Raw genomic sequence first — 23,687 nt, 5'->3', positions numbered from 1 at the left:
TGAGTCACTCGCGTATCAATGATCAGACAGCAAATGGGGTCAAAGGTCAAATGTCACTGGCATCCACATACACTAAAACATTTGACCTTTGACCCAATTTGCGTGGGATGCCAAGAACATTTGACCTTTGACCTCATTTTATGTCTGATTATTGATAGGCGAGTGACTCAGCAGAAATAATCGCTGCATGGACATACAAGCGTTTTGCAACTCCAACTTTGGGGGTTTTATTGTTTAGTTATTGTCCTTACATAATTACTATGTGACTCTCAGCATATCCCCCTACAGAAAAAACGGTAGGTTGTGTCTGATGATCGATTTTTTTGTCTGTTCTTACCGTTTATCAGACACTAGCACATTTTCAGCTCTTGAAGACTTAGTAGTTGATATTTATCAATTCTTTTTTGCATACATTCATAGTAACACATGCTTGATCAGATGGTGCAAAAGAAAATTTTTTATTACTGCTTGTTTCCTCAGAATGAGTGTCTGAACATGCATTGTGTCTGAATATAGATGCCTTACTCTATACTATACCCGTGGCCACCTACGAGCTCTTCGAGTAATTATATGCAAACCGCCCTTAACATAATGTTCATGCACACAAGCAAAAACTATTCTTCAATGTTTAAACCTTATAGTTGTAAGGAAGTACATGCATTTCATGCCTTTTTAGGGAGAACTATAAATAGTATATTGCACATTTTGTGGTCATTACGATTGACCTTATATACACACTGAAGTTGAAACTAACAAAAGAACAGTATAGCTATTATGGCTACTCCTAATCCAGAGCCAGTGTTTGTCAAAGAGTTAGCTGATAAGTACAAGTGTAGTATTTGTACTAACCTTCTAGACACACCAGTTCTAACTGAGTGCTGTGGACAGCATTTTTGCAAAGCCTGTCTGGAAAAGTGGATCACAAAAAAAAAGGCAACAATTTGCCCCCAGTGTCGAGCAGAAAACTTCAATAAGATCGTTTCCCAGCCGATAATCAGAGAAATCAAACAGTTGGGTGTGTATTGTACGAATCGTGACAACGGGTGTAAAGTACTCATCAGTTATGGAGATTTCCCGAAGCACGTGAACGAATGTACGTTTGGATACGTTAAATGCACCAACAATTGCGATACAGCCAGATTGCTAAGAAAAGACCTCGAACATCATTGCAAACAAGAGTGTCCTAATAGAATAGTGCACTGTGAGCTTTGTAACGAAGAGGGCAAGCATTGTCGAATAGTTGGAAGGCACAAACGAACTTGCCCTAACGTCATCGTAGCATGCCCTAACAAATGCAACGAGAAATTAAAGAGAAAAGACATCGAAGAGCACAGAAAAGAGTGTCCACTTGAGATTGTGGATTGTCCCTTTAAAGAGGCTGGTTGTGAAGTGAGGCTGCCTCGTAAAAATATCTCGGACCATGAAGCGTCTAGCATGCAAAACCATCTCCGACTTACCATGACAACTATGGTTACTGCTAATACAGCTCTAGCTCGTGTTAAGAGAGAGAATAAGGAACTAAAACGAGACTTTGACACGCTTGTTTCAGTTGTATCAACAGGGTTTAGTTCAATGGACATTTCCCCAACTGATACGAAACCAATGAATGGTATTAAAACAATACTAACCTCCCTAACCACAATGATACAACCTAATGGCAAGACTCACTGCGTACATATAACTGATAAACTGGGATTATTCGAGGATCCAGAAAAGTCACTACGAAACACATCCATAATAGCCAGTTCTCCACCACTATGCGTATACCCAGGATTCATAATCTACCTTGGAGTTAGTAGAAGTGCATGGAAAGGAACCTTAAATTATCGTCTTCTGCTAGAGAAAAGCGATATCCACGGTTACCCTGAGAAACTATCTATTAAAGTACAGCCTACAACAGGACGACCATTCTCGTGTTCCTTAAACGACCTTAAAAAAACAAATACCATACGATGTGACTCAGGAAGAGAACTTAAGCTAACAGGTTTCATATATTCTCTGATATCTTCGGACTTAGATTTCTATGTTGACATTACTTTTCTACAATAAGCACATTAAGTATATAGTTTATTCTACGATCTGTACATAGAAAGCCTTCTATATAATTATACCCAATGTACAAGCATCTTAGTGTTTTTTTGCAAATTATGAGTGATTCTGTATAATACGTCATTTCAAAAGCTGTTTTTGTTTCTGTTTAACTGCATGTATACTATAATAATAATTATTATGAGGAGCAACAATGCTATTGTCATTACAAGGGTTCCCCACATGCGTTTAATTACGTGTACTACTATCAATGTGCTCTTTTGAAAACATATACTTCTATAGTGCACAGTTATAACACACACAGAGAGCAGTAGACAGTGATAACATAGCTATATATAGCACTAAATAGTGCCCCAGGTTTTTACCCTAATGACTACTACCACTCCCACCACAAGCAAACTATAATTATGCCAATATGAACACGTGATTTATGCACTTACAAGTCCAAAATAAAACAGAGAGAGCAAGCATCGAATGCATGTGTGCGCTAATCAGATTTATTTGGCTGAAACGCGTGATCAATAATGACAATTTTAATTAGCAATAACATTATTGCTGCCTTGAGGCAAGTGGCGGCTCCAGGTGGGTCAGTTACCATACTTTCCAATACACTTGATGCAAGGTAATGCTTTGTTCGATACTCTCTCTCTAATAGTTGTGACGTACATAATTATTGGCTCAAAAGTGCCGTAGGCCCTCATACTGAGCCAATATATCCAATGTGCACACAAGTGAAGCTCTGTAACAACTATATTAGTTATTCCATGGATATATGAGTGCCACAAGCAGTTTATTGGCCCGGTAATAGATTGTGTTCAACACCTCATATGGCTAATTCGTATACAATGTATGTAGTAACCACTCATCACGAGTTATAAATAAGATCATATAAGATTATGGCATAAAATAAAACAAACTGACCTTTAACTACCAAATTCTTGAGGCTCATAGCAGCCTACGGGAGATAACCTTCAGTACATGTGTCTAGTAGCAAAGAGTGTTTGATATGATTGGAGCAAAATGGCTAGACCAGTTAATTACAAGTTTGTAGACAAACTACCAGAAGATCATCAGTGCACTATTTGCACTAACATTCTAACGGACCCAGTATTGACCGAATGTTGCGGACAACTGTTTTGTGGTGGCTGTGTAAAGAAGTGGCTCAGGAGAAAGAAAACATGCCCACATTGTCGAGCGGCCTACTTCCATTATATAGTAAATAAACGAATGAAACGAATCATCAATAGCTTGAAGATCTACTGTCCTAATCACTCCAAGGGATGTGACAAAATCACTACACTGAGTGAATGCAATCAACATCTCGAGAAATGTTTGTTTGTGGAGGTATCACGCACTAAGAAATGTGGAGAAAAAAAACTACGAAAAGAGCTTAAAGATCACGAGGACAACAAGTGCACAAACCGTTTGGTACATTGTCAGTATTGCGAAACAGAAGGGATGCACAAAGAAATAACAGCCAAAAGTCATGTAGAAAATTGCTCAGGTTTTCCTATTTCTTGCCCCAACAATTGTGGGCATGAAAAAATACAGCGCAGGAACTTAGCAGATCACCAGAAGGTGTGTCCTCTTGAGCCAGTACAGTGTCCCTTCTTTGAAGCTGGGTGTACGGAAATGATTCCAAGAAAAGATCTGGCAGCACATAAAGCATCAAACACAGAGCACCACCTGGAGCTAGTGATGACAGAGACTTAACAAATTTAAGCAGACAGCAAACGCTGAAAGAGAAGCAATGAAACTCGAGGCTAAGTCTACAAAAAATCAGCTACAGCAACTCTCACTCAAATTTGATGGCCTAGCATCTTGTGTAACTAAGCAACTATGCACCATTGATTCTAACCCTCCAACAACACAAGCAGCTATTGATAACATCAAAAGCTCTCTAGAGACAATGACCACAATGCTAGCACCAGGTGACACACAATACTACCTACCACTAGTTAAAGGGTCACATTTTGCTCGATCAGCTTCGATCTACATCAAGCCTGGCTATAAAATGCACGTGGAGATTAACGGACACGATAATTGCAAGGTCTTCTTGGAGAAAGGTGAACACGATCACCAGCTAAAGTGGCCTATGCCTGAAATGGAAATTGAACTCTGTGATAAAGAAAATAAAATCCTGTGTAATGAAATAATCTGCACCTATTGTAGTATCACAGTGAACCAATTAAAGGGTGACATAATACAGCAAGAAATCACCCCAGGGCCACATAGAGTAGGAGGGGTTCAAAAAGACTTACGTTTTGTATTCCTTAGAGTAAAACTCCACCTATTTTGTGAAGCTGATATTTTAATTTGATACTTTATGCACAGACTGAACTTGATAAAATGTACGTATAATTTCTTTTCTTTTGTGAACTCGAGTGTCAATCTGTATGTAAGACTACTGTATGTACCTGATTAAACGCCCGGGCGTTTATTTCATATCGAAGTCTGTAAAGGGGGCGTTTAAACGAGAGGTTAATACAAATTGATTAAAAGGTTAATTGATAAATTCCAAAGAGTTTCACTAACAAAATTTACTATTGAATCCACCCACGTGCAAACGGTGGTTACCAGGCCATCTAGTGAGAGGGGCTGGGATCGAGGCTAAGATATCACCAACCCAGAACCTGCATGGTGAAAGCTTGATAATCTGTAACTGCATGCACACATGACTCGCTAGCCACAAACATGTGAGAATATAACGATACCCACTCAATAAATAAGATACAGTCCGACTATATCCTGCTATAATTACGATAAATCCTTTAAAAGGTCCACTCTAACATCACATGATTTCATGGCATTGTTTATGCACATAGTTCTTGACAACAACACATGAATAACAATACAGACAGTCCCAGACCCGCCCACTTCTGAGCAATAGTGGGTGCATATGTCCGAGCACCACAAACAAACACTATAGTAGTCACAGAATTAATTGCTACATGATACGATTAGAGCAATGGCTAGTCCAGCTAATTACGAGTTTGTAGACAAAGTACCGGAAGATCATCACTGCACTATCTGCACTAACATTCTAACGGACCCAGTACTGACTGGTTGCTGCGGACAACATTTTTGTAATGGCTGTTTGAAAAATTGGCTAAGGAGAAAGAAAACATGCCCACATTGTCAAACCGACAATTTCCAATGTATGAAAAATCTACGAATGAAACGAGCAATCGATAGCTTGAAGATCTACTGTCCTAATCGCTCCAAGGGATGTGACAAAATTACTACACTCGGTGAATGCAATCAACATCTCGAGAAATGCTTGTTTGTGGAGGTATCATGCACAAAGAAATGTGGAAAAAAAATTTTTCGAAAAGAGCTTCAAGATCACGAGGACAACAAGTGCCCAAACCGTCTGATAAAATGTCAGTATTGCAACACAGACGTTATGTACAAAGAAGTAACAGCCACAAGTCATTTAGACAGTTGCTCAGGTTTTCCTATTTCTTGCCCCAACAATTGTGGACATGAAAAAGTACAGCGTACGAAATTAGCAGGTCACCAGATGGTGTGCCCTCTTGAGCCAGTCAAGTGTCCTTTCTTTGAAGCTGGGTGTAGCGAAATAGTTGTACGAAAAGATCTGGCAGCACATAAAGCATCAAACACAGAGCACCACCTGGAGCTAATGATGACAGAGACTGTTTCACTCAAGCAGGAGGGAAGGACTACCAAAGATCGACTACAGCAACTATCAGTCAAATTTGATGGCCTAGCATCTTGTGTAACTAAGCAACTAGGCACCATTGGTTCTAACCCTCGAAATACATGTACACAAGCAGCTATCAACAACATCAAAAGCTCTCTAGAGACAATGACCACAATGCTAGCACCAGGTGACACACAATATTACCTACCACTAGTTAAAGTGTCAGAGTATAGAGCTCGATCAGCTTCGTTCTACATCAAGCCTGGCTATAAAATGTATGTGAACATTGATAGTCACGATAATTGCACTGTATACTTGGAGAAAGGTGAACATGATCACCAACTAAAGTGGCCTATGCCTGAATTGGAAATTAAACTCCATAATAAAGTGGACCTGTGTGGAGTAACAATCTGCGCCGTTTGTGATCTCACAGTGAACCAATTAAAGGGTGATAAAACACAGCAATGTATCAACCCACGACAACCTAGAGTAGGAAGGGTAATTCAAAAAGGGGTTCAAAAAGACTTAGATTTTGTATTCCTTACAGTAAGACCCCATGACTGTGAGGAAGCAATGTTTATGTCTCTTAACAGAAAAACTTTCTGACTGACCATTGCATATAGAGACTGTACAATTTATACGTATCTTATCTTTATTTCTTTCATAGCCACACCCATTATGATTTTTACACGATGGCCAGTCTATTATATAAACCGGAAGCAAAGTAGAGGGTAGCCTCGATCCCAGGCCGCACTTCCCGCTAGGGAAGTTGGGCCTGGTATCGACTGCTTGCGCATGCGCTAATATCCCCCCGGTATCTAGGGGCTTTGGATAACATCGTTTATGCTCAGTAAAACTATGACATCACAACGAAAGGAAGTGGATTGAAGGAAGTAGATAGAAAGTTCGATTGAAGGTTTCTAGCCCATCGGATAGCATTCTCTGATAGCTACCCTTAGCCTGCTATGTTAACAAAAAACTCACAGCCTGCAACAGTGTGGATGACGATCGTCTGAAAGGAGTGACGGCTGATAAGAGCCTATATGGACAGGCCACGCCCATTTAACACTAACTTTGGTGAAAGTCTACTATACTACTGCTACTGATTCTATCAGAAGAAAATAGCAGTACAACAAACCTACACAGCTCTGTTTCTAGCTAGCTAGCTATATAGCTCTGTGTATGAACTTTTAGGATATTTTCTCTGATGTATCCAGTATTATAGGAATATTTACGGGGGGAAAATCCAATATTATAGTATTATAAAAATATTTACGGGAAAAAAATCCAATAATTTGGCGCATGCGCAAGCAGTCGATAGCAGGCCTTCTTTCAAAGGCCGGTGAAGGAGGCTAAGTAGAGGGGGACAGAATGTTAAGAGAAGATATAACTTGTCAGTGTCCATGCAGTGAATGGCATATTGTTACAGAGTGCAAGAGACTTTGTATTCCTAACAAGACACATTTGTAAGCGATAATTATAATTCTACGATTGACAATTAAGAAACTTTTCCGATAGGCACAATTATTGTTGGGGCCATGCACACACTCACTTTGTTGACCACACCCCCTATTATATGTGGGAAAAGAACCAATTGGAGCAGATATTAGCTGTTTTACAGCTTCGAGTTTCCAACGCGCATAACTCAGGCATGGAACGAGGTATGTGCACACTAAGCATATCAATGCGTAGGCAACTCTTTGCTCTATCATCTGTTATATAGATCGCAAAAATTATAGCTTTGCGCCAATTGGGCCCTTTTCCCAGAGCCTGTCACATATGTATCTATAGTGCAGAGATTCTACTTTTTACTTATAACTATGGTTATAGGTTACATGTACGTACAATTGGGTTAATAAATATTGATGATGTTATTATTCGTTGGAGGGAAGGTGGACATTTGGGGGGGGGGAAGGTTCACCCCCTTCCCCCGACTAGATAAAACCTAATGTTTTCTGCAACAAGTTCTCACCGACTGACCACATTTTGACCCCAGCCACACCCGTGAAACCCCCAAATAATGGTCGGAATGTGTAGAGGATCGTTGATGTTTTCGACAGCCTCGGAGTATCTCATGAAACTACAAAACGACACCTATATATAATTTTTGATGAGGTTGGTGCCCACCAAATAACACCATGAGAGAATATAACGATACTCACTAAACCAAATAAGACACAGCCCCGCTATATGCTAATAAAAAGTCCTTAGGGTCAGAGCTACTACAGTATAAGCCACTCTAACATCACATGACTGCTTGGCCATAACAATTATGGTACGCCATTATTCATGCACTTATTTGAAGTGATAACAATTAACACATGAATAACAATAGAGACAGTCTCACACACGCCCACTTCTGAGCAATAGTGGGCGTGTCTGAGCACAACAAACACTAGAAGACACAGAATTGCTGTTAGAGCAATGGCTAGTCCAGTTAATTACGAATTTGTAGACAAAGTACCGGAGGATCATCAGTGCACTCTTTGCACTAACATTCTAACGGACCCAGTACTGACTGGTTGCTGTGGGCAACCGTTTTGTAACGGCTGTTTAAAAAATTGGCTAAAGAAACAGAGGACGTGCCCACATTGTCAAAATGCCAATTCCCGTTTTATAAAAGATCTACAAATGAAACAAGCCATCGATAGCTTGAAGATCTACTGTCCTAATCGCTCCAAGGGGTGTGACAAAATCACTACACTGAGTGAATGCAATCAACATCTCGAGAAATGTTTGTTTGTGGAGGTATCATGCACTAAGAAATGTGGTGAAAGAATGCTTAGAAAAGAGCTTCAAGATCACGAGGACAATTGCCTAAACCGTCTGGTAAAATGTAAATATTGCAACACAGAGGGGATGCACAAAGAAATAACAGCAAATAGTCACATAGACAAATGTCAATTATTTCCGATTTTTTGCCCCAACAGTTGTGGGCATGAGAAAATACAGCGCAAGAAATTAGCAGATCACCAGAAGGTGTGCCCTCTTGAGCCAGTGAAGTGTCCTTTCTTTGAAGCTGGGTGTACGGAATTGATCCCAAGAAAAGATTTGGCAGCACATAAAGCATCAAACACAGAGCACCACTTGGAGCTAATGATGATTCACACTGTGCAAAAGGCAACAAAATTAGAGCAACTCTCACGCAAGTTTAATGGCCTAACATATTGTGTAACTAAGCAACTAGGCATCATTGATTCTAACCCTCAAAATACACAAGCAGCTGTCAAAAACATCAAAAGCTCTCTAGAGACAATGACCACAATGCTAGCACCAGGTGACACACGATACTACCTACCACTAGTTAAAGAGTCAGAGTATAAAGCTCGATCAGCTTCGTTCTACATCAAGCCTGGCTATAAAATGTATGTGAGCATTGATGGACAAGATAATTGCACTGTATACTTGGAGAAAGGTGAATACGATCACCAACTAAAGTGGCCTATGCCTGAAATGGAAATTGAACTCCGTACTAAGGAGAACAAAATCCTGTATAGAGCAACAATCTGCACCGAATGTGGCCGAGCAGTGAACCGACTAGAGGGGGACAGAACAAAGCAAGATATCACTAACCCAGCCCGAGAGACACTAGAAACGTTTGGCACACCTATCAACCCACAGCGCGCGACACTTGACGAGTATGCTGCACTTGAGGTCGTAAGAGACTTTGTATTCCTCATGGTGACGGAGCACCTTTGTAAGCGATACAAACCACTATGAGTGACAAGAGATGTTCAAAACTATTATACATGATGCATATATATGCATGTATACATGATGCATGCATGTATATATTACTATAACAATTGATACTATGCATGTATCACCTCATAATTGGACATGTCAAAATAATAATTGTGTTTCTACAATAACTATATAGCCCTTAAACTTAAAAGCCACACCCCGGTCACACCTATTTGTATGGTGTCCAGTTCATTCTCTAGAATCACTGTAAAGTATATACTACACCTTATATTGCACAAATCAAGTTGAATTCTTCCCTTACTTTACTTTACCACAGTCACTATATAATTTATATACAGTGAAACCGGTTAGCATGCAGTGCAACAGTGATTATATACTACAAACAGAGGAGGTCCGACAGGCGCGGTGCAGCTCAAGCAATTAGCCTCTGATTACACATAGCAAAACATATACGACGTGGGCGGGGGGATAATTAGTACTCAATCAAAGACTAATTGCTTGAGCTGCACTGCGCCTGTCGTACCTCCTCGGTACTACAGAGGTGGCCTATATTATACCAAAACAGGTGCAATAATTAACATTATGCTGTGGAAACCTTGGGGCCTATTATATTAACCTGACTGTAATTAATATAGAGAGTAATATTTGCTTATAGGAACACCACCAATTGTACACATGTATGCATGTATACGGCACACACCTTAGGATTTTCACTAGAAATATAAATAAGACACAGTCCCCACTATTCGCTGTTGCTATGATAAGTCCTTAGGGTCAGAGCTACTACAGTATATAAGCCACTCTAACATCACATGACTGCATGGCCATACATTTATGGTACGCCATTGTTCATACATAATTATACATCAACAATAGAGACAATATCTCACTTCTTAGAATAGAACAATGCAATAGGGGTCAACACATGACTCCCCAGCCTATATATATATATATATATATATGCACATGCAAACTGCATGAGCATCAATTAACATCAAACATTTGCATGAGGCCTGTTCAACCAAACTGAAAATTTAAAGTTGAAACGTTTAGTACGTGTTATACGTGTAGCTACTAGCTATTAGGCTAATAGCTGTTCGATACTATTTAGAGCAATAATTATGGCTAGTGCAGTTAAAAACAAGTTTGTAGACAAAGTACCGGAAGATCATCACTGCACTATTTGCACTAACGTTCTAATGGACCCAGTACTGACTGGTTGCTGCGGACAACACTTTTGTGGTGGCTGTATAAAAAATTGGCTAAAGAGACAAAAAACATGCCCACATTGTCGAAAGGCCAACTTCAATTTTATGAAAGATAAACGAATGAAACGAGCCATCGACAGCTTGAAGATGTACTGTCCTAATTGCTCCAAGGGGTGTGACAAAATCACTGGACTGGGTGAACGAAATCAACATCTCGAGAAATGCTTGTTTGTAGTGGTATCATGCACTAAGAAATGTGGAGAAAGAATTCTACGAAAAAAGCTTCAAGATCACGAAGACAACAGGTGCCTAAACCGTCGGGTACAATGCCAATATTGCAAAGAAGTGGTGATGTATACAGAAATAAGAAACAAAAGTCACTTTAAAAAATGTCATTTTTTCCCAATTTCTTGCCCCAACAATTGTGGGCATGAGAAAATACAGCGCAAGAACTTAGCAGGTCACCAGAAGGTGTGCCCTCTTGAGCCAGTGAAGTGTACCTTCTTTGAAGCTGGGTGTACAGAATTGATTCCACGAAACGATCTGACAGTACATAAAGCATCAAACACAGAGCACCATTTGGAGCTAATGATGACAGAGACTGTTACACTTAAGCAGAAAGCTAACAAACTAGAACTGGAGGCTAACACATTTAAGCAGACAGCGAATGCTGAAAGAGAAGCAATTAAACACGAAGCTAAGTTTACCAAAGATCAGCTACAGCAACTCTCACTCAAATTTGATAGCCTAGCATCTTGTGTAACTAAGCAACTAGGCACTATCGATTCTAACCCTCAGACACAAGCAGCTATCGATAACATAAAAAGCTCTCTAGAGACAATGACCACAATGCTAGCACCAGGTGACACACGATACTACCTACCACTAGTTAAAGAATCAGAGGATAGAGCTCGATCAGCTTCGTTCTACATCAAGCCTGGCTATAAAATGTACGTGGATATTGATGGACAAGATAATAGCACTGTATACTTAAAGAATAGTGAACACGACCACCAACTAGAGTGGCCCATGCCTGAAATGGAAATAGAACTTAGTGATACAGAGAATAAAACCTTGTGTACACATACAATCTGCACCAGATGTGGCCACACAGTGAATCGACTAGAGGGGGACAGTGCACAGGAAGCTATCACCAACCCATGGGCAGCTCACAGGTATGTGTCGCCAAGACCTCCAAGAGACTTTCTAACTCTAACAGTACGAGATCATGTTTGTCAGCGATGTAAGTGTATAGGCAAGGGCCATGAGTGACAGTAGATTTCCCAAATAATAATAATTTGCTGCACATTAATTTTAAACTCTGATTTTGTGTTACGATTGACAAATGATTACCAAAAACCTTGATTACGCATGATAGTCTGTAAGAGCTAATAATTATCGATCATCAGATAGAAGATTAATAGCCACACCCCACCACACCCACGCTTGGGTGTCCAGTTTGTTGTTACGTAAGTATATACCGTATATAGCTGGTAATTTCTGAGGGACAAAATATTCGTGGTTTTCATGGTTGGAGCTCTAAACGAATATTTACTCACAAATGAAGCGACCTTGCCTACCTTTACCTGCAGTGCAATCACAAAAATATTATCCACAAAATGTTTAGATATTGCTGAACCACGAATATTTTGTCCCCCGAAAATTACAGTAGTGTGGACTCACTCACCTGGTACTGTGTGGAAGGTGATGTTCGGGTGAGCCTCTTGGTCAGCCTCGAGTAACCGTGACACACATCCAGACGTCTTGTAGCGGACAAAACCCTGGAAACAAGATATCGGGAGCTTATTCACTATGCAAAATCAAGCCATGAGTGACCAGAAATTACACAAGCATGCCAGAAAAGCAATTCCAGTGTGGTCCGCTAATATCCTTACTTCTTTCTCTCCGTACTTCACGTCTACGTACGCCACCTCACCAAATACTGAGCACACCTCCTGAGGAAATAATACTTATGAATTACGACTGATCACTTCACTATAATTATTATAGGTACAGTACACACAAGGGATATGCTCGGACCATGCACACTGGTCAGTGGTGGTTGGTACTATAAGCACCTCTTAGTTTAGCACATTTTATAAATTCTGCTAAATCTTGCTAAGTTGATATGTTATTAATAGCGTTTCTAATTACTTGCAAGCGGAGTTCATCAATTGCATTTTCCAATTATCTGAAAGTTCAATTTTTACTCTGAAATAGTGAAAATTAATGCTCGCGAAATATGTCACCATGTTTCACTGATAAAACCCACAACCACCCACTCTTTATGGTTTAATTGGGAAGCCTAAAAATTTCCCTAAGAGGTGTAAAAAATCCCCCTCTCCATTAATTTTAATTGTTGCTGAAAGTCCGTGAAACATAGTTTGCTTGGCCTAGTCAAATTTATGGACCAGGCAGGTCGATAAAAAGTGAAAATTGTTAGGCTTCCCAAACCAAAATGGTAAGTTGTCGTAATAAATAAGAGTAAGGAGTGGGTGGTTGTGGGTTTTTTCCATAGGACAATAGTCCGGTTACTAGCCACCACCTCTTTGGCCACCGTACACATATCACTATTAGATTGTGCTTGATAAAAGAGTAGCTTAGAATGAGACATACAAGCTTAGCTAGCTTTCAAATGTGTTAAAATGTATACCATATAGCGCAAAATGATCGAGGGGCTTAATTTTCGGGGATTTCGTGGGTAGCAATCCTACACGAAAAATAATTCCCCGAAAATTGAATTACCTGCTATAACGTGCAAAGATTTAAAGGCGTGGCTTCCGGTAAGCAGTCATTCTGCGATCATTGTGCAACGAAAATGCTTTTAGAGGCCAATTAATCCACGAAATATAAGTGCCTCGAAAATTTCGCGCTAGATGGTATCTAAAAATGTCAATGGTTGGGGCCATAATTTGTCATTTTTTGGCCTTGGACTGTGGGCTTACAAAAGTCATGGTATTTATATCGTAGCCGAAATTGGCAAATCCTAACGTCGAATATCTAAAATTAGAAATTATTTCGTCTCTAAAAGAATTACGACCATTCATGACATCAATTGGAAGGCTGTAAACGGGGCTTGTTCACACTAGCTAACCACAGTGGGTTTGCTGGTGTAACTAAAGGTCTACTGATCCCATTTCAGGACCTATATAAGTGGCAAACTTAATTCCTAGCAGATCTTTTCCAAAAGGATATAGCCACTCACACGCCCCCTCATCTCTATACACATACCGGTACACACCCTCACCTGAAGCCTCTCCACGCCCCTCACCGGTAGCCTCACACACACACACCCTCACCTGAAGCCTCTCTACGCTGGCCCCGTCCTCACACTCCACCTTCACCAGACACTCCCCCACAAAGCCACGCTCCTCTTTTGGTTTAGCTTGAGGTGAACTTGGCTCCTCTTTTAGTTTTTTCATGTGATCCTTTTGAACGTCTTTGAAGATCTGCTTCATCGATAACCATTCCGTTCTGTGTGTATGAGTGTAAGTGGTGAGGGTGTGTAGTGTGCTTGTGGGGGCGGGATGTGAAGTGTGAGTATAGTTACATAATTATGTATATGTACTTGTGTGTGTGTGTGTGTGTGTGTGTAAGTGGTGACGGTGTGTGGGGTGGGTAGTGCATGCATGTGCTTGTGTGTGTGGGCTGTGAGGGTGTGTGACTTACTTCGACATCACTCGGAGTCGGTCAAATTCTTTCGCTGCAGAAGTACTAACAGACTTCTTCTTGTGTTGTCGATTCTTCTTTTTTTTCTTTCCTCCCTCCCCACCGTCTTGTGTGTCCGAACTTTGTGAGTCAATACGAGCAACTTTTAGACTAGGTCGGCTCTCATCTGTGTGTGTGTGTGTGTGGGGTGGTGGTGTGTGTGTGTGGGGGGGTGGTGTGTGTGTGTGGGGGGTGGGTGGTGTGTGTGTGTGTGGGGTGGTGTGTGTGTGTGTGGGGTGGGGGTGGGGGGTCATACGTGAACCAATGTACATGAATAATTATAGTCAGTACATGTTTACAAATTAGGCTTAATTGTGTATTGTACTAAACAAATTTGAAGCAAATTATTCCAACTATAGATGCATACTTTTCAATTTCACCATTCAAGTGGTACAGTAATTATAGTGTTACAATACAAACTAGATGCACGTATAAAGTTCTCCTACGTAACAACCTTCGTTAGAGTCGTGTTTCCGTTTCCTTGTGGCCTCTACCGAAGCTTCACCATCATCGGGTGTTTCAGGACCAGCTTTGCTCGACTTGCTACCACCACTTGTGGGTGTGTCTGCTTGTCTTGATCCCTCAGGGGCTGTTGTTGATTGCGGTTGAGCTGTTGGTTGAGTGGTAGTAGTGATTTCAGTATCTTCTGTTTCTTTGCTCTTCTTGAATTTCTTTAGCTGTTTAGTTGAAGCCACTTCAATTGCCTGCAGGAGAAATATAGATAATCAATTTACAAAATAATGTACTACAAAAGCAGCAATTTCATGAAAATGAGTTTGAAGCTATGTTTTATTATAGTCATACCTGGTCGGCATCTTCTTCTCGTTTTCTCTTCCTCCTTGTGGGCATGGCATCAGAGTCACATGACACATCAGCCAGTTTAATATCAGACAAAGAATCAGTCGACTCTTTGCTCTTGAAATACTAGAAAAGTTAAGGTGCATGTATAAATCTATGTATAGCGCAAGACTGAGATGACATGAACTAACCGTTACTGCTGAATCAGCTTCTTCTTTTTTCGAGAACTCTACAAAAGCAAATCCTTTGATGTCACCTGACACCTTAAACCTGGGTAGACTGTGTGCATACGTGTGTGCATGTGGGGGGAGGAAAATTAATAATTATAATCACTGCATGAGTACTATAGTTGTAGACTACAAAGTTGTTCCCAAACAAGCTATAAGTTTGGGAAAACTGAAGGCATTAGGTTTTGTCAATTTTGATCCATATCACAGCTCATTAATCTAGGCATACGATCATTAATTGCACATATTCAGTAACAATTATTATGTTAAATGTACCTATGTACAGGTTCACATGATATTGTACATCTTTCAAAGGTTGCTACCAAAACAGTGAAAGAACTTAATATCTTGATTGTCAACGGAGATTCCCAGGGTAATAATTATTTCATAGCTAGTCAAATCTATAACTAAGTGCATCCATAACTCATTTGTATAGCTCTTGGGGAGTGTGGCCCTATTCTGACTTTGACTTTGCCATCTGAAAAAGCTCCTTCTAAGCTTTTAGAAAACTGTTGAATTTGAATCCTCAACTCTAGTCAAAGCCGATTATAATAGCTAGTACTTACAAAATGTAAAGGGACCTACGTTAAATATAGCATCTTTGAACAGCCACAACTATAGTGTAGGTCCAATAACGTTAATTTTGAAAAATCAAGTCTATTTTGGGCCTGTTTTTGTAGCCCATGAGTGTTTGCTCAACCTGTCAATCTAATTCTAGTAATACCATAATTATGCGTACCTCACGTAAATGACGTCCCCAAAAGTCTTGAACATTTTCTTGACGTCGTCATGAGTGGTAGAGGGTGTGGGCAGGTTCTCAACATACACTGTCCGTTCATCCACATCGGAGGGGGTGTGGTCAGGAAGTGGCAAGACCCTACGGACACTCAGGGAGTCATCAGACAACTGAAGAATTGTTATAATTGGAGCATACAATGAAACCTGCTTATAGCAGTCACCCTTGGCCGGGGCAGACGAACAATGGCTGTAAAATTAATTCCAAACACATGCAATGGAGACTTTGAGGCCTGAGGAATATAAACAGGCTTGACGAAATAGTGTCTTACGTAAGTATGCAATAGGTGTTACTGGAAGCCTTGTAGGACTTCGGGTTATTGGTTAAGGGAAATCTTAAAAGCTAATGCACATCCTGTATACTAAAACAGTTAGCAAACAGTTGTGACAAAACACACATGCAGTACCAAACACTTGATGCCAGTAAAGACTTGTGATAAAGACAATCAATGGCTACCCTCATCTATAAGGCTTCACAGATGCCATTCACCTTACCTCCAGTAACGAGCTGTTTCTAATGGCCTTCACAACTAGTCCAGTGTCTCCAGTCAGCAATCTCATCTTCTTGAAGTCAGCTATCACTTGGACCGGTATAACTGTACGTATGTGAGGGAGGAGCGATCGAAGTGAACAATAATCGATCGAGGATTCAATGGTGGATGGATTAGGAATTGTACTCAAGCCCATGAAATGTATACTGTACTTTATATAATTATACGTGCTGAGCATGCTTGTGTCTCGTAATACTTTTGTTTGTAGAAACACTATTTTAGAATGCCTGCCTCTGAGAACATGATGTATAAAACCATAATTATCAGTGAAGTAGCTAATCCATGTAACATACATTGTAATAGCATGCTCATAAACGCCGGGCTCTCTAACACTTGGTAATAACTAATAACCAATCTACTTTAAAGGTATCTGTGTATCAATCTTCTCTGTATATCCAATACAGCTGATACGAGCAATGTGTAATCTTAGAAGATGTTCACATACTTCAGACCATAATAGGATCATACACGTATCAATCAAGCACACAAAAACAAGCTAGGCTACTTTAAATGTTTTTTAAGACACAAAAATGACAACAAGGTGCATGGGATATGTACTTCACGTTCTGTAAGAGTGCGTGCCAAAACACACGCATTATCAATAGTACAAAGGCTCTATATATATAACAAAAGAATTAAGAGTTCCACAAGAATTGATCACTTTCGAGTAGCTCAGCCAAAAGTTTATTGAACGGCACAAAAAATTTCTTTAGCAAAACTTCTGTTTCTTTAAGCATATTCTTGATATCTGGCGAGTGTTTGTAATCTATTAAACCCTTCGAATTTGTCGAACAGTCAGAGGTTATATTCTTGACAACTTTGTCAGTTAATGGTAGCTTGTTACGCTCACCATTAATTTCAAACAAGTCTAAAACTTGCGATGCTATTTTCGCTGGCTCCTTCTTCAATGTTTCTAAACTTACGAACAAGATTCTATCACGGGGCAAAACACTGAGCCATTTGCGTACATGAACGTAATAGATGCCTCGATGAATGGCCGATTCTTTTCTTTTTCTATTGGTAGTAATTTCATTGACACACTTGCTTAGTAGGTGGGTACGAGAGGAAATACAACTACTATAATTTTCAGGTGTAGCGTTGACAAACGGACACGGTTCTTGCGATTCTTCTCGAAGACACTGCAAAAAGAAATTGATTTTTGAAACAGAGTGATCGTGGAAAATCTTGGGACCTTCGACAGCATTGAGGACATCCTTTATTAAACTATATGATATCAATGCATCGACGTAGTAAGTCCACCAGAAATTAGAGTAAAGCATGTCGACAGGATCTCTCATAATCACGACATATTTAGAGTTTGGGAATAGTTGAGGAAGGGCGCTCGGTAGTAGGCAATAGTTGGCAAGATCCGGATCAGACTTTCGAAATTTAGGCCATTCTATGACAGTGCTTGGAGTTCCATCAATGAGCAGGATTTGTTTTCTTTCTTCAGTGGTGATTTTCGGATCTGAAGCTTGCAAGAAGTTGAGCAAGTATGGATTCCCAATAGTGTCAGAGTGTGGTAGTGACTTTGTGTATAGGAATGGTGTCCAGAAATAAGGCTCTTTGTCGGCATGGTATTTATCAGAGCTTTTCCCAGAGTTTTCACTGAAGGCGTTTATGACTTTAGATATAAAGCACCATAGATACGTAGAACCACATTTTTCAAAACCAAGCAAATAGGCTTTCGGTAAACAGACAGTGTTTGAAGAAAATTTACCATTAAAACGGCTGCTCAGTTCACGGTATTCACTTTTTCCATAAAATGTAGAATCTGTGGGCCGATCAAACTTTTGTCCAGCTATACGTCCAGTGACTCTCCCAGTGTACCAACTGAGTGCAGTAGTTGATGCACTGTAGTCAGTCTGCCAGCAATGGCTGGCGTGGTGCTCCAGAGACTTCCTTGGTATGACTTTCCTGTACTCTTTCATGAACAACTGAGCATTGTCAATACCCAACTGGAGCAGGTTAGAATCTGAGCTGCCAAGTCCTGATGAATTGAAGCACTTTCTTACATTATGTCCAACAGCCAACAGCTCTGACTTCACATCGTTGTCACTGTAACTATACTCAGTTCTATAATTTTCATGCACAGAAGTTTCTTGTGAATGGCTACTAAGGACAAGCAGTATGGCCAGTAAGCCTAGACAAACTGTACTTACTAGAGCTAAATTTCTCTTAGTAATAGCCATAGCTACTCTGCAGTATTTAACTGATTTTGTACAATTATCTAAAGCCAGAATGACAACTTATGTAGCGTATATGCTATAGCAATAATGACAGACAACTGTACTGACTGCAATTCTCTTGTAATCTATACACAGTCAATAATGTAAATACAAGCTGACAAAATGTTTCGACACTAGAGCCTTGTGAAAAACAAGCTATTAGTACTTCGTTTCAATTAGTACAAACATGAACAGATAAATGTAATGCAACTGCTTAAATAGTGTGATGTGCATGCAATATTTGCTGAATCAGCTTAATTTGCACGTTATGTTTTGGGGCAAAACCATAATTATGATTACCATTGGCATTGCTATTCATAGATGCTAGAGCAACAAAACGAGCCAGCAAAGCAGCTAGTATAATAATTATAGTTTGCATGCATAGTTGCAACATCCGACTCTATTAGGAAGTGTGAAACCACCCCCATGCATGCATGCAGTTTTGCACACAACATAACTCAACCATGCAGCAAAACACTTTAAGAAACACAAGCCACAGACACTTGGTATAGTTTGTACGCAAAGACTATAATTATGACCACAACTTGATATTCACGTAACCACAATGTTTAGACAACGATAATCGATTACAATACAAAAACTTGGCACAAAGACAATACCTGCCTGAAATTGCTTTGAAAGTAGACTAACTAACAAACAATAATTATAAGCAACCCTAGACAATGGACAGACCAACAGTACATACAGTAGCTGTATTATAGAGGGTGGCCTGCTGGTCTAAACACATGCTATGGAAACGTTGGGCCCCATTAAACATAGGGGGTGGCCTGCTTATATAATTGTTGTACATGCATAGTAGGTGCACATGACTAAAATAATGGGAGGGCCAACGTGTTCGAACTAGCTACGAATATTTCAATCATGAAATATTATGAGTGTAAACATTTTGGGCTGTCACTCACAAACAAACTTTACCCACAAAATAGCCAATTTATAACCTCGAAAATTATCTGCTACAATTAACATGCCTCAGAGGTGGTTATAGTATCGACCAACCACCGACCAGTGTGGGCAGATCCCTGATTTATAGTACAGTACTTCTTCTATACTTACATCCGTTAGCATCTTCAGACATTTTCTGTTGCAGGAATTTATCTTTGGGCAGGTTGGCGTCACCAAAATAGAACTCAACCTAAAGAAAACAACGAGGACAGTATTATAAATTAGTTAAAAGTACAGTGCACATGTGTTGTATAGATCGAGCTAGGGTTTTGTGCAAACTTCTCATAATTATACACGTCAAGTAGAACCTCGGTTATCCGGACACCTATGGTTCCAGAGGCAGGCCGGATAAGTGATAATTGAATAAACTAAGCATGCATGTGTCTCCATGGTAACAGCTGTTATGCTTAAAGAGACACGTCCATTTACTTTGACCCTATCATAGAACAAATTGCCAAGCCAGATTACAGATAATCGAGGGCCGAGGTTCTACTGTATCATATCAATAACAATGATCATGGGAACAACTCGTTATCTTGTATCGAACATTATAAGTGACAGGTGTTGTATACGAGTTGCACCAGCTGTGTACAGGTGGGAGGGAATTCCCCTGGGTTTCCCCCACAGCACGCCGATAAACAATGATGGATCAATAAACAAACAGTAATAATACACTTATATGATACATTCCCCTTAATGGATGCGTGGGGGAGTGTACAGTCTGAGTCATGCATCAAATGGCCCACTTGTAGTTAGCGTCAGTTCTGTTTAGTTATCACATTCTGGGGAACCCCGAGGGAATTTCCCCTCATGAATTACATTTAAGGCAAACACCAACTTCACGTACAGACTACAATACCGTACAGACTACAATACCAGTAAAAGCAACTTCGGTAATACTACAACCTGTACTTTATTCTGATAACACGTATAACACATGCAGGTAGCTTTACACACACACATACACACACACAGTAGCAGTAACACCGTCTGAATTAAAGCGAAAATAAGTTACAGTTGTGATAGATATTACAGGTTATGTACAGCAAAACATATTATTGCCAGTGTCCAGTGATGCTTTAATTCAAACGAGCACTGATATTACACGGACCTGGTTTTGCAGCTTCTTTGACAGTCCTCTAGTTCGAGGCTTTCGGCTCTTCTTGGAGACGACCGCCGTGTCTACATCTTGCCGCTGTCCTGACTCAACCTCTGGAGCATCTGTGTCCATGCTTGCGCTTCAGTTCTTAGCTACGGCTGTAATATGTAATACGAAATAGCGATAGATTTGAGCCACAATACCTTTTGTGTTGCTTAAAATATGAACTCTAAAAATGTGTATTTATTATGTGTGCACAAGTGTACTCACCTAAAGTACGTTAAGTGACAAGGGGAATGCAATGGCAGCCTATTGAGTGAGCAACATACAGAAGACCACGTTGCTTGACCGTTGCACAATAATCTAGGGGGGAGGCCGAGGGGCTGCTCACCAGAATACCTATATTGCATAGCTATACGATCATATCCAACACAAATTTGACTAGTCTAAATTGCATGGTTATAGCTAACGATCATATCCGTTTCACACGTATTGAAAAGAGGGAGGGGCTCAGGTTACATACTAGCCTCCTTCACCGGCCTTCATTTCCCTGAGGGAAGTGCGGCCTGGGATCGAGGCTAGTTACATGCATGTGCGCGCATAGCTCTTTAGACTATAGCTGTGAGCTCAAGAAAACTTACCTTGGATGCATCTAACAAAAAGTTAAAGATTTGTCACTGCATCCACAACAAGAATTATGAATAATGGAAAACCAACAAGAGAATGAATCATGTAATACAGTACGAGATGTATACACTACAACAAGGCAAGTCCATTATATATATTGTGTACATTGTGATGGTCGTTGCGGTTGTTTGACCATGTGTATTATTATATTACCTACAACTGTATTAAAACTGGCCCGGGGATATTGTTAGTCAGTGACAGTCAGCATATTTAGTTTGAGAGGATCACTTAATTGTCATTAACTAAAGTCCTATTGCACATGGTGGTATTTAGGGGGGTTCATCAGTGTAGTTACATAATACACAGAACAGTGCTTGGATTCATAATTATAATACTGATAGCACTACACTAGAACAAAAGGTCATTAAAATTATACTTATTGTTTTGGTACTTTTCCTGGTCAATCCTTTCACATTGCAAGTAATAATTATGTTCACTGTCCTAAGGTGAATTATTATTTAGTGCAATGACTGTGATAAGGAATATGAAGAAGTCAGATGTCAGTGCAAGCAATTTCTCGTTTATCCCTTTCCAGGTCAACTGCACACAATCTGGAACCTGGAACAGTTCCATCACTTTAGTTTGCATCTGAGCCCAACCCGCCAAATTAGCTTGATGTTATCGCCGCCCCCAATGAAGTGGCTATGGCTTGTAGAGATGGGCGTGGGTCAATGGCTGTGCACAAACTAACCATCGATTTTATGCCTTGCTGCTGCCTCGATGGAAGTATGTGTGGCCTTTAAAAGCTACACTCTGGTCAACTAAGCTGCTTAGCAAGCATGTAGACTATTGTAGAGTTTGTGAAGTGCCTGTGTACACGAATGGCTTGCTGCTTCCTCTTCGAAAATATTCTATGGCTACCAAGATAGTCCAGAGGGTCTACCAATGGATACTACTCAGTCCTACATGCTGTATAGCTCTTTTTTTTTTGTTTTTTTTTGTTTTTAAGTGTCCTAATTGAACAGCTCAGCAGAACTTCAAAGGATAATCGCATTCATGATACTATCCAATCTGCCACAGAATCCAATATCATGCAACATTCACAAGTTGATAGCACGCTCCCTCCCAGATTCTTGTTGTAAAATTTACAACAATTTGACCAGTAAAGGGATACATACAATTATAAGCACTTCGAAGTTACTCGATTGAGATTTTGAGCCCGGCATCTTGTACATAGGTGTTTCAATAATAGTGACGAGCATTGGTTGTTGTGGTTTGTTAATGTCAATAGTAACATGAAAGTTTTTTCTTCTTATAATTAATTTGCATAACTGTGAAAGCCTAGCTGTAGCTCGTCCCTACAGCCTCTTCAAAGCTTGTATGAGCTAGAGAAGCAGTTAGTAAAGACTCCAAGATTCATTTGCAGTCAGAATTGACGCATAATGAGCATATAATTATGTGGTGACAATTGAAACCTCTCAAACCGGCGAAGATCTCCTCTCTAGATCTATAAATGACCAAAAGACTGTTCCCCAATGCATGCATATGGTTATCGTTTTATGGAGATTCCACTGTAGTTAAAATTGAGAGTGAATAACTTCAATGAGATGATGAATAACATTTAACTTGTCCTGTGACCTATAATAATATTATTATAAGCATGCATGGTGATATTTTCACACGGTTGTAGTTAGCGAGTCCATGTGTCAGTTACAGATTATCATTATTACAAATTAAGGTTTAACAGCCCTTGGATGGCAGTCTAGAAACTAAGTTGGAAACAAGACCATGCCGACAGACTAAAGATGCTGTGCCGTATATATACAATGTGTACAATCTAAGTGTTTAATTATAGAACTTGAAACTGATGATGATAAACAGATACACTGTCAGTGTATACATAGTCTTTTGCATGTCTAGAACGTCATGATTTAGTCCATCTATACATACGTACATAAATGGTATTCAAACGTTACGTATAAATGAATTGGATTTGTACAAAGAGATACGATATCAGTGAAAGAAATTTCTCGTTGGTGGTATAAGCACCTCCCAGTACTGGATT

General features: G+C 39.9%; 6 protein-coding genes across 6 annotated transcripts in view; 4 read left to right on the top strand and 2 right to left on the bottom strand.

Moving 5' to 3' along the window:
* LOC135337199 (la-related protein 7-like) overlaps positions 1–21,430 on the bottom strand; it is a 30,188-nt gene extending 8,758 nt beyond the window's left edge. Inside the window, exons 1-12 of the mRNA XM_064533098.1 lie at positions 21,266–21,430; positions 21,008–21,153; positions 20,008–20,086; positions 16,650–16,750; positions 16,099–16,265; positions 15,324–15,411; positions 15,139–15,258; positions 14,789–15,038; positions 14,296–14,461; positions 13,926–14,100; positions 12,522–12,581; positions 12,314–12,407 (exon numbers count right to left, since the gene is read on the bottom strand). Of these exons, the coding sequence (XP_064389168.1) occupies positions 12,314–12,407; positions 12,522–12,581; positions 13,926–14,100; positions 14,296–14,461; positions 14,789–15,038; positions 15,139–15,258; positions 15,324–15,411; positions 16,099–16,265; positions 16,650–16,750; positions 20,008–20,086; positions 21,008–21,127 (1,420 nt within the window). The 5' untranslated portion in view covers positions 21,128–21,153; positions 21,266–21,430. The remainder of the gene's footprint in view (positions 1–12,313; positions 12,408–12,521; positions 12,582–13,925; positions 14,101–14,295; positions 14,462–14,788; positions 15,039–15,138; positions 15,259–15,323; positions 15,412–16,098; positions 16,266–16,649; positions 16,751–20,007; positions 20,087–21,007; positions 21,154–21,265) is intronic.
* On the top strand, positions 170–2,201 carry LOC135337205 (TNF receptor-associated factor 5-like). The gene has a single exon (XM_064533104.1). It carries the CDS (start codon positions 775–777, stop codon positions 2,047–2,049), a length of 1,275 nt encoding a protein of 424 aa, XP_064389174.1. The 5' UTR covers positions 170–774; the 3' UTR covers positions 2,050–2,201.
* Positions 4,919–6,406, top strand: LOC135337203 (TNF receptor-associated factor 5-like). Its single transcript, XM_064533102.1, has one exon. It carries the CDS (start codon positions 5,018–5,020, stop codon positions 6,317–6,319), a length of 1,302 nt encoding a protein of 433 aa, XP_064389172.1. The 5' UTR covers positions 4,919–5,017; the 3' UTR covers positions 6,320–6,406.
* On the top strand, positions 8,078–9,728 carry LOC135337204 (TNF receptor-associated factor 5-like). Its single transcript, XM_064533103.1, has one exon. It carries the CDS (start codon positions 8,138–8,140, stop codon positions 9,431–9,433), a length of 1,296 nt encoding a protein of 431 aa, XP_064389173.1. The 5' UTR covers positions 8,078–8,137; the 3' UTR covers positions 9,434–9,728.
* Positions 10,203–11,968, top strand: LOC135337201 (TNF receptor-associated factor 3-like). The gene has a single exon (XM_064533100.1). The coding sequence runs from the start codon at positions 10,540–10,542 to the stop codon at positions 11,896–11,898; it is 1,359 nt and encodes a 452-aa protein (XP_064389170.1). The 5' UTR covers positions 10,203–10,539; the 3' UTR covers positions 11,899–11,968.
* LOC135337200 (uncharacterized) lies at positions 17,142–19,131 on the bottom strand. The gene has a single exon (XM_064533099.1). The coding sequence runs from the start codon at positions 18,895–18,897 to the stop codon at positions 17,341–17,343; it is 1,557 nt and encodes a 518-aa protein (XP_064389169.1). The 5' UTR covers positions 18,898–19,131; the 3' UTR covers positions 17,142–17,340.
* Positions 21,431–23,687: the final 2,257 nt, after the last annotated feature.

Source organism: Halichondria panicea, chromosome 6 (assembly GCF_963675165.1).
Source record: "Halichondria panicea chromosome 6, odHalPani1.1, whole genome shotgun sequence".
Taxonomy (NCBI): Eukaryota; Metazoa; Porifera; class Demospongiae; order Suberitida; family Halichondriidae; genus Halichondria; species Halichondria panicea.
Note: the sequence above shows the minus strand (reverse complement) of the source record. Positions and strands in the feature narration are given on the sequence as shown.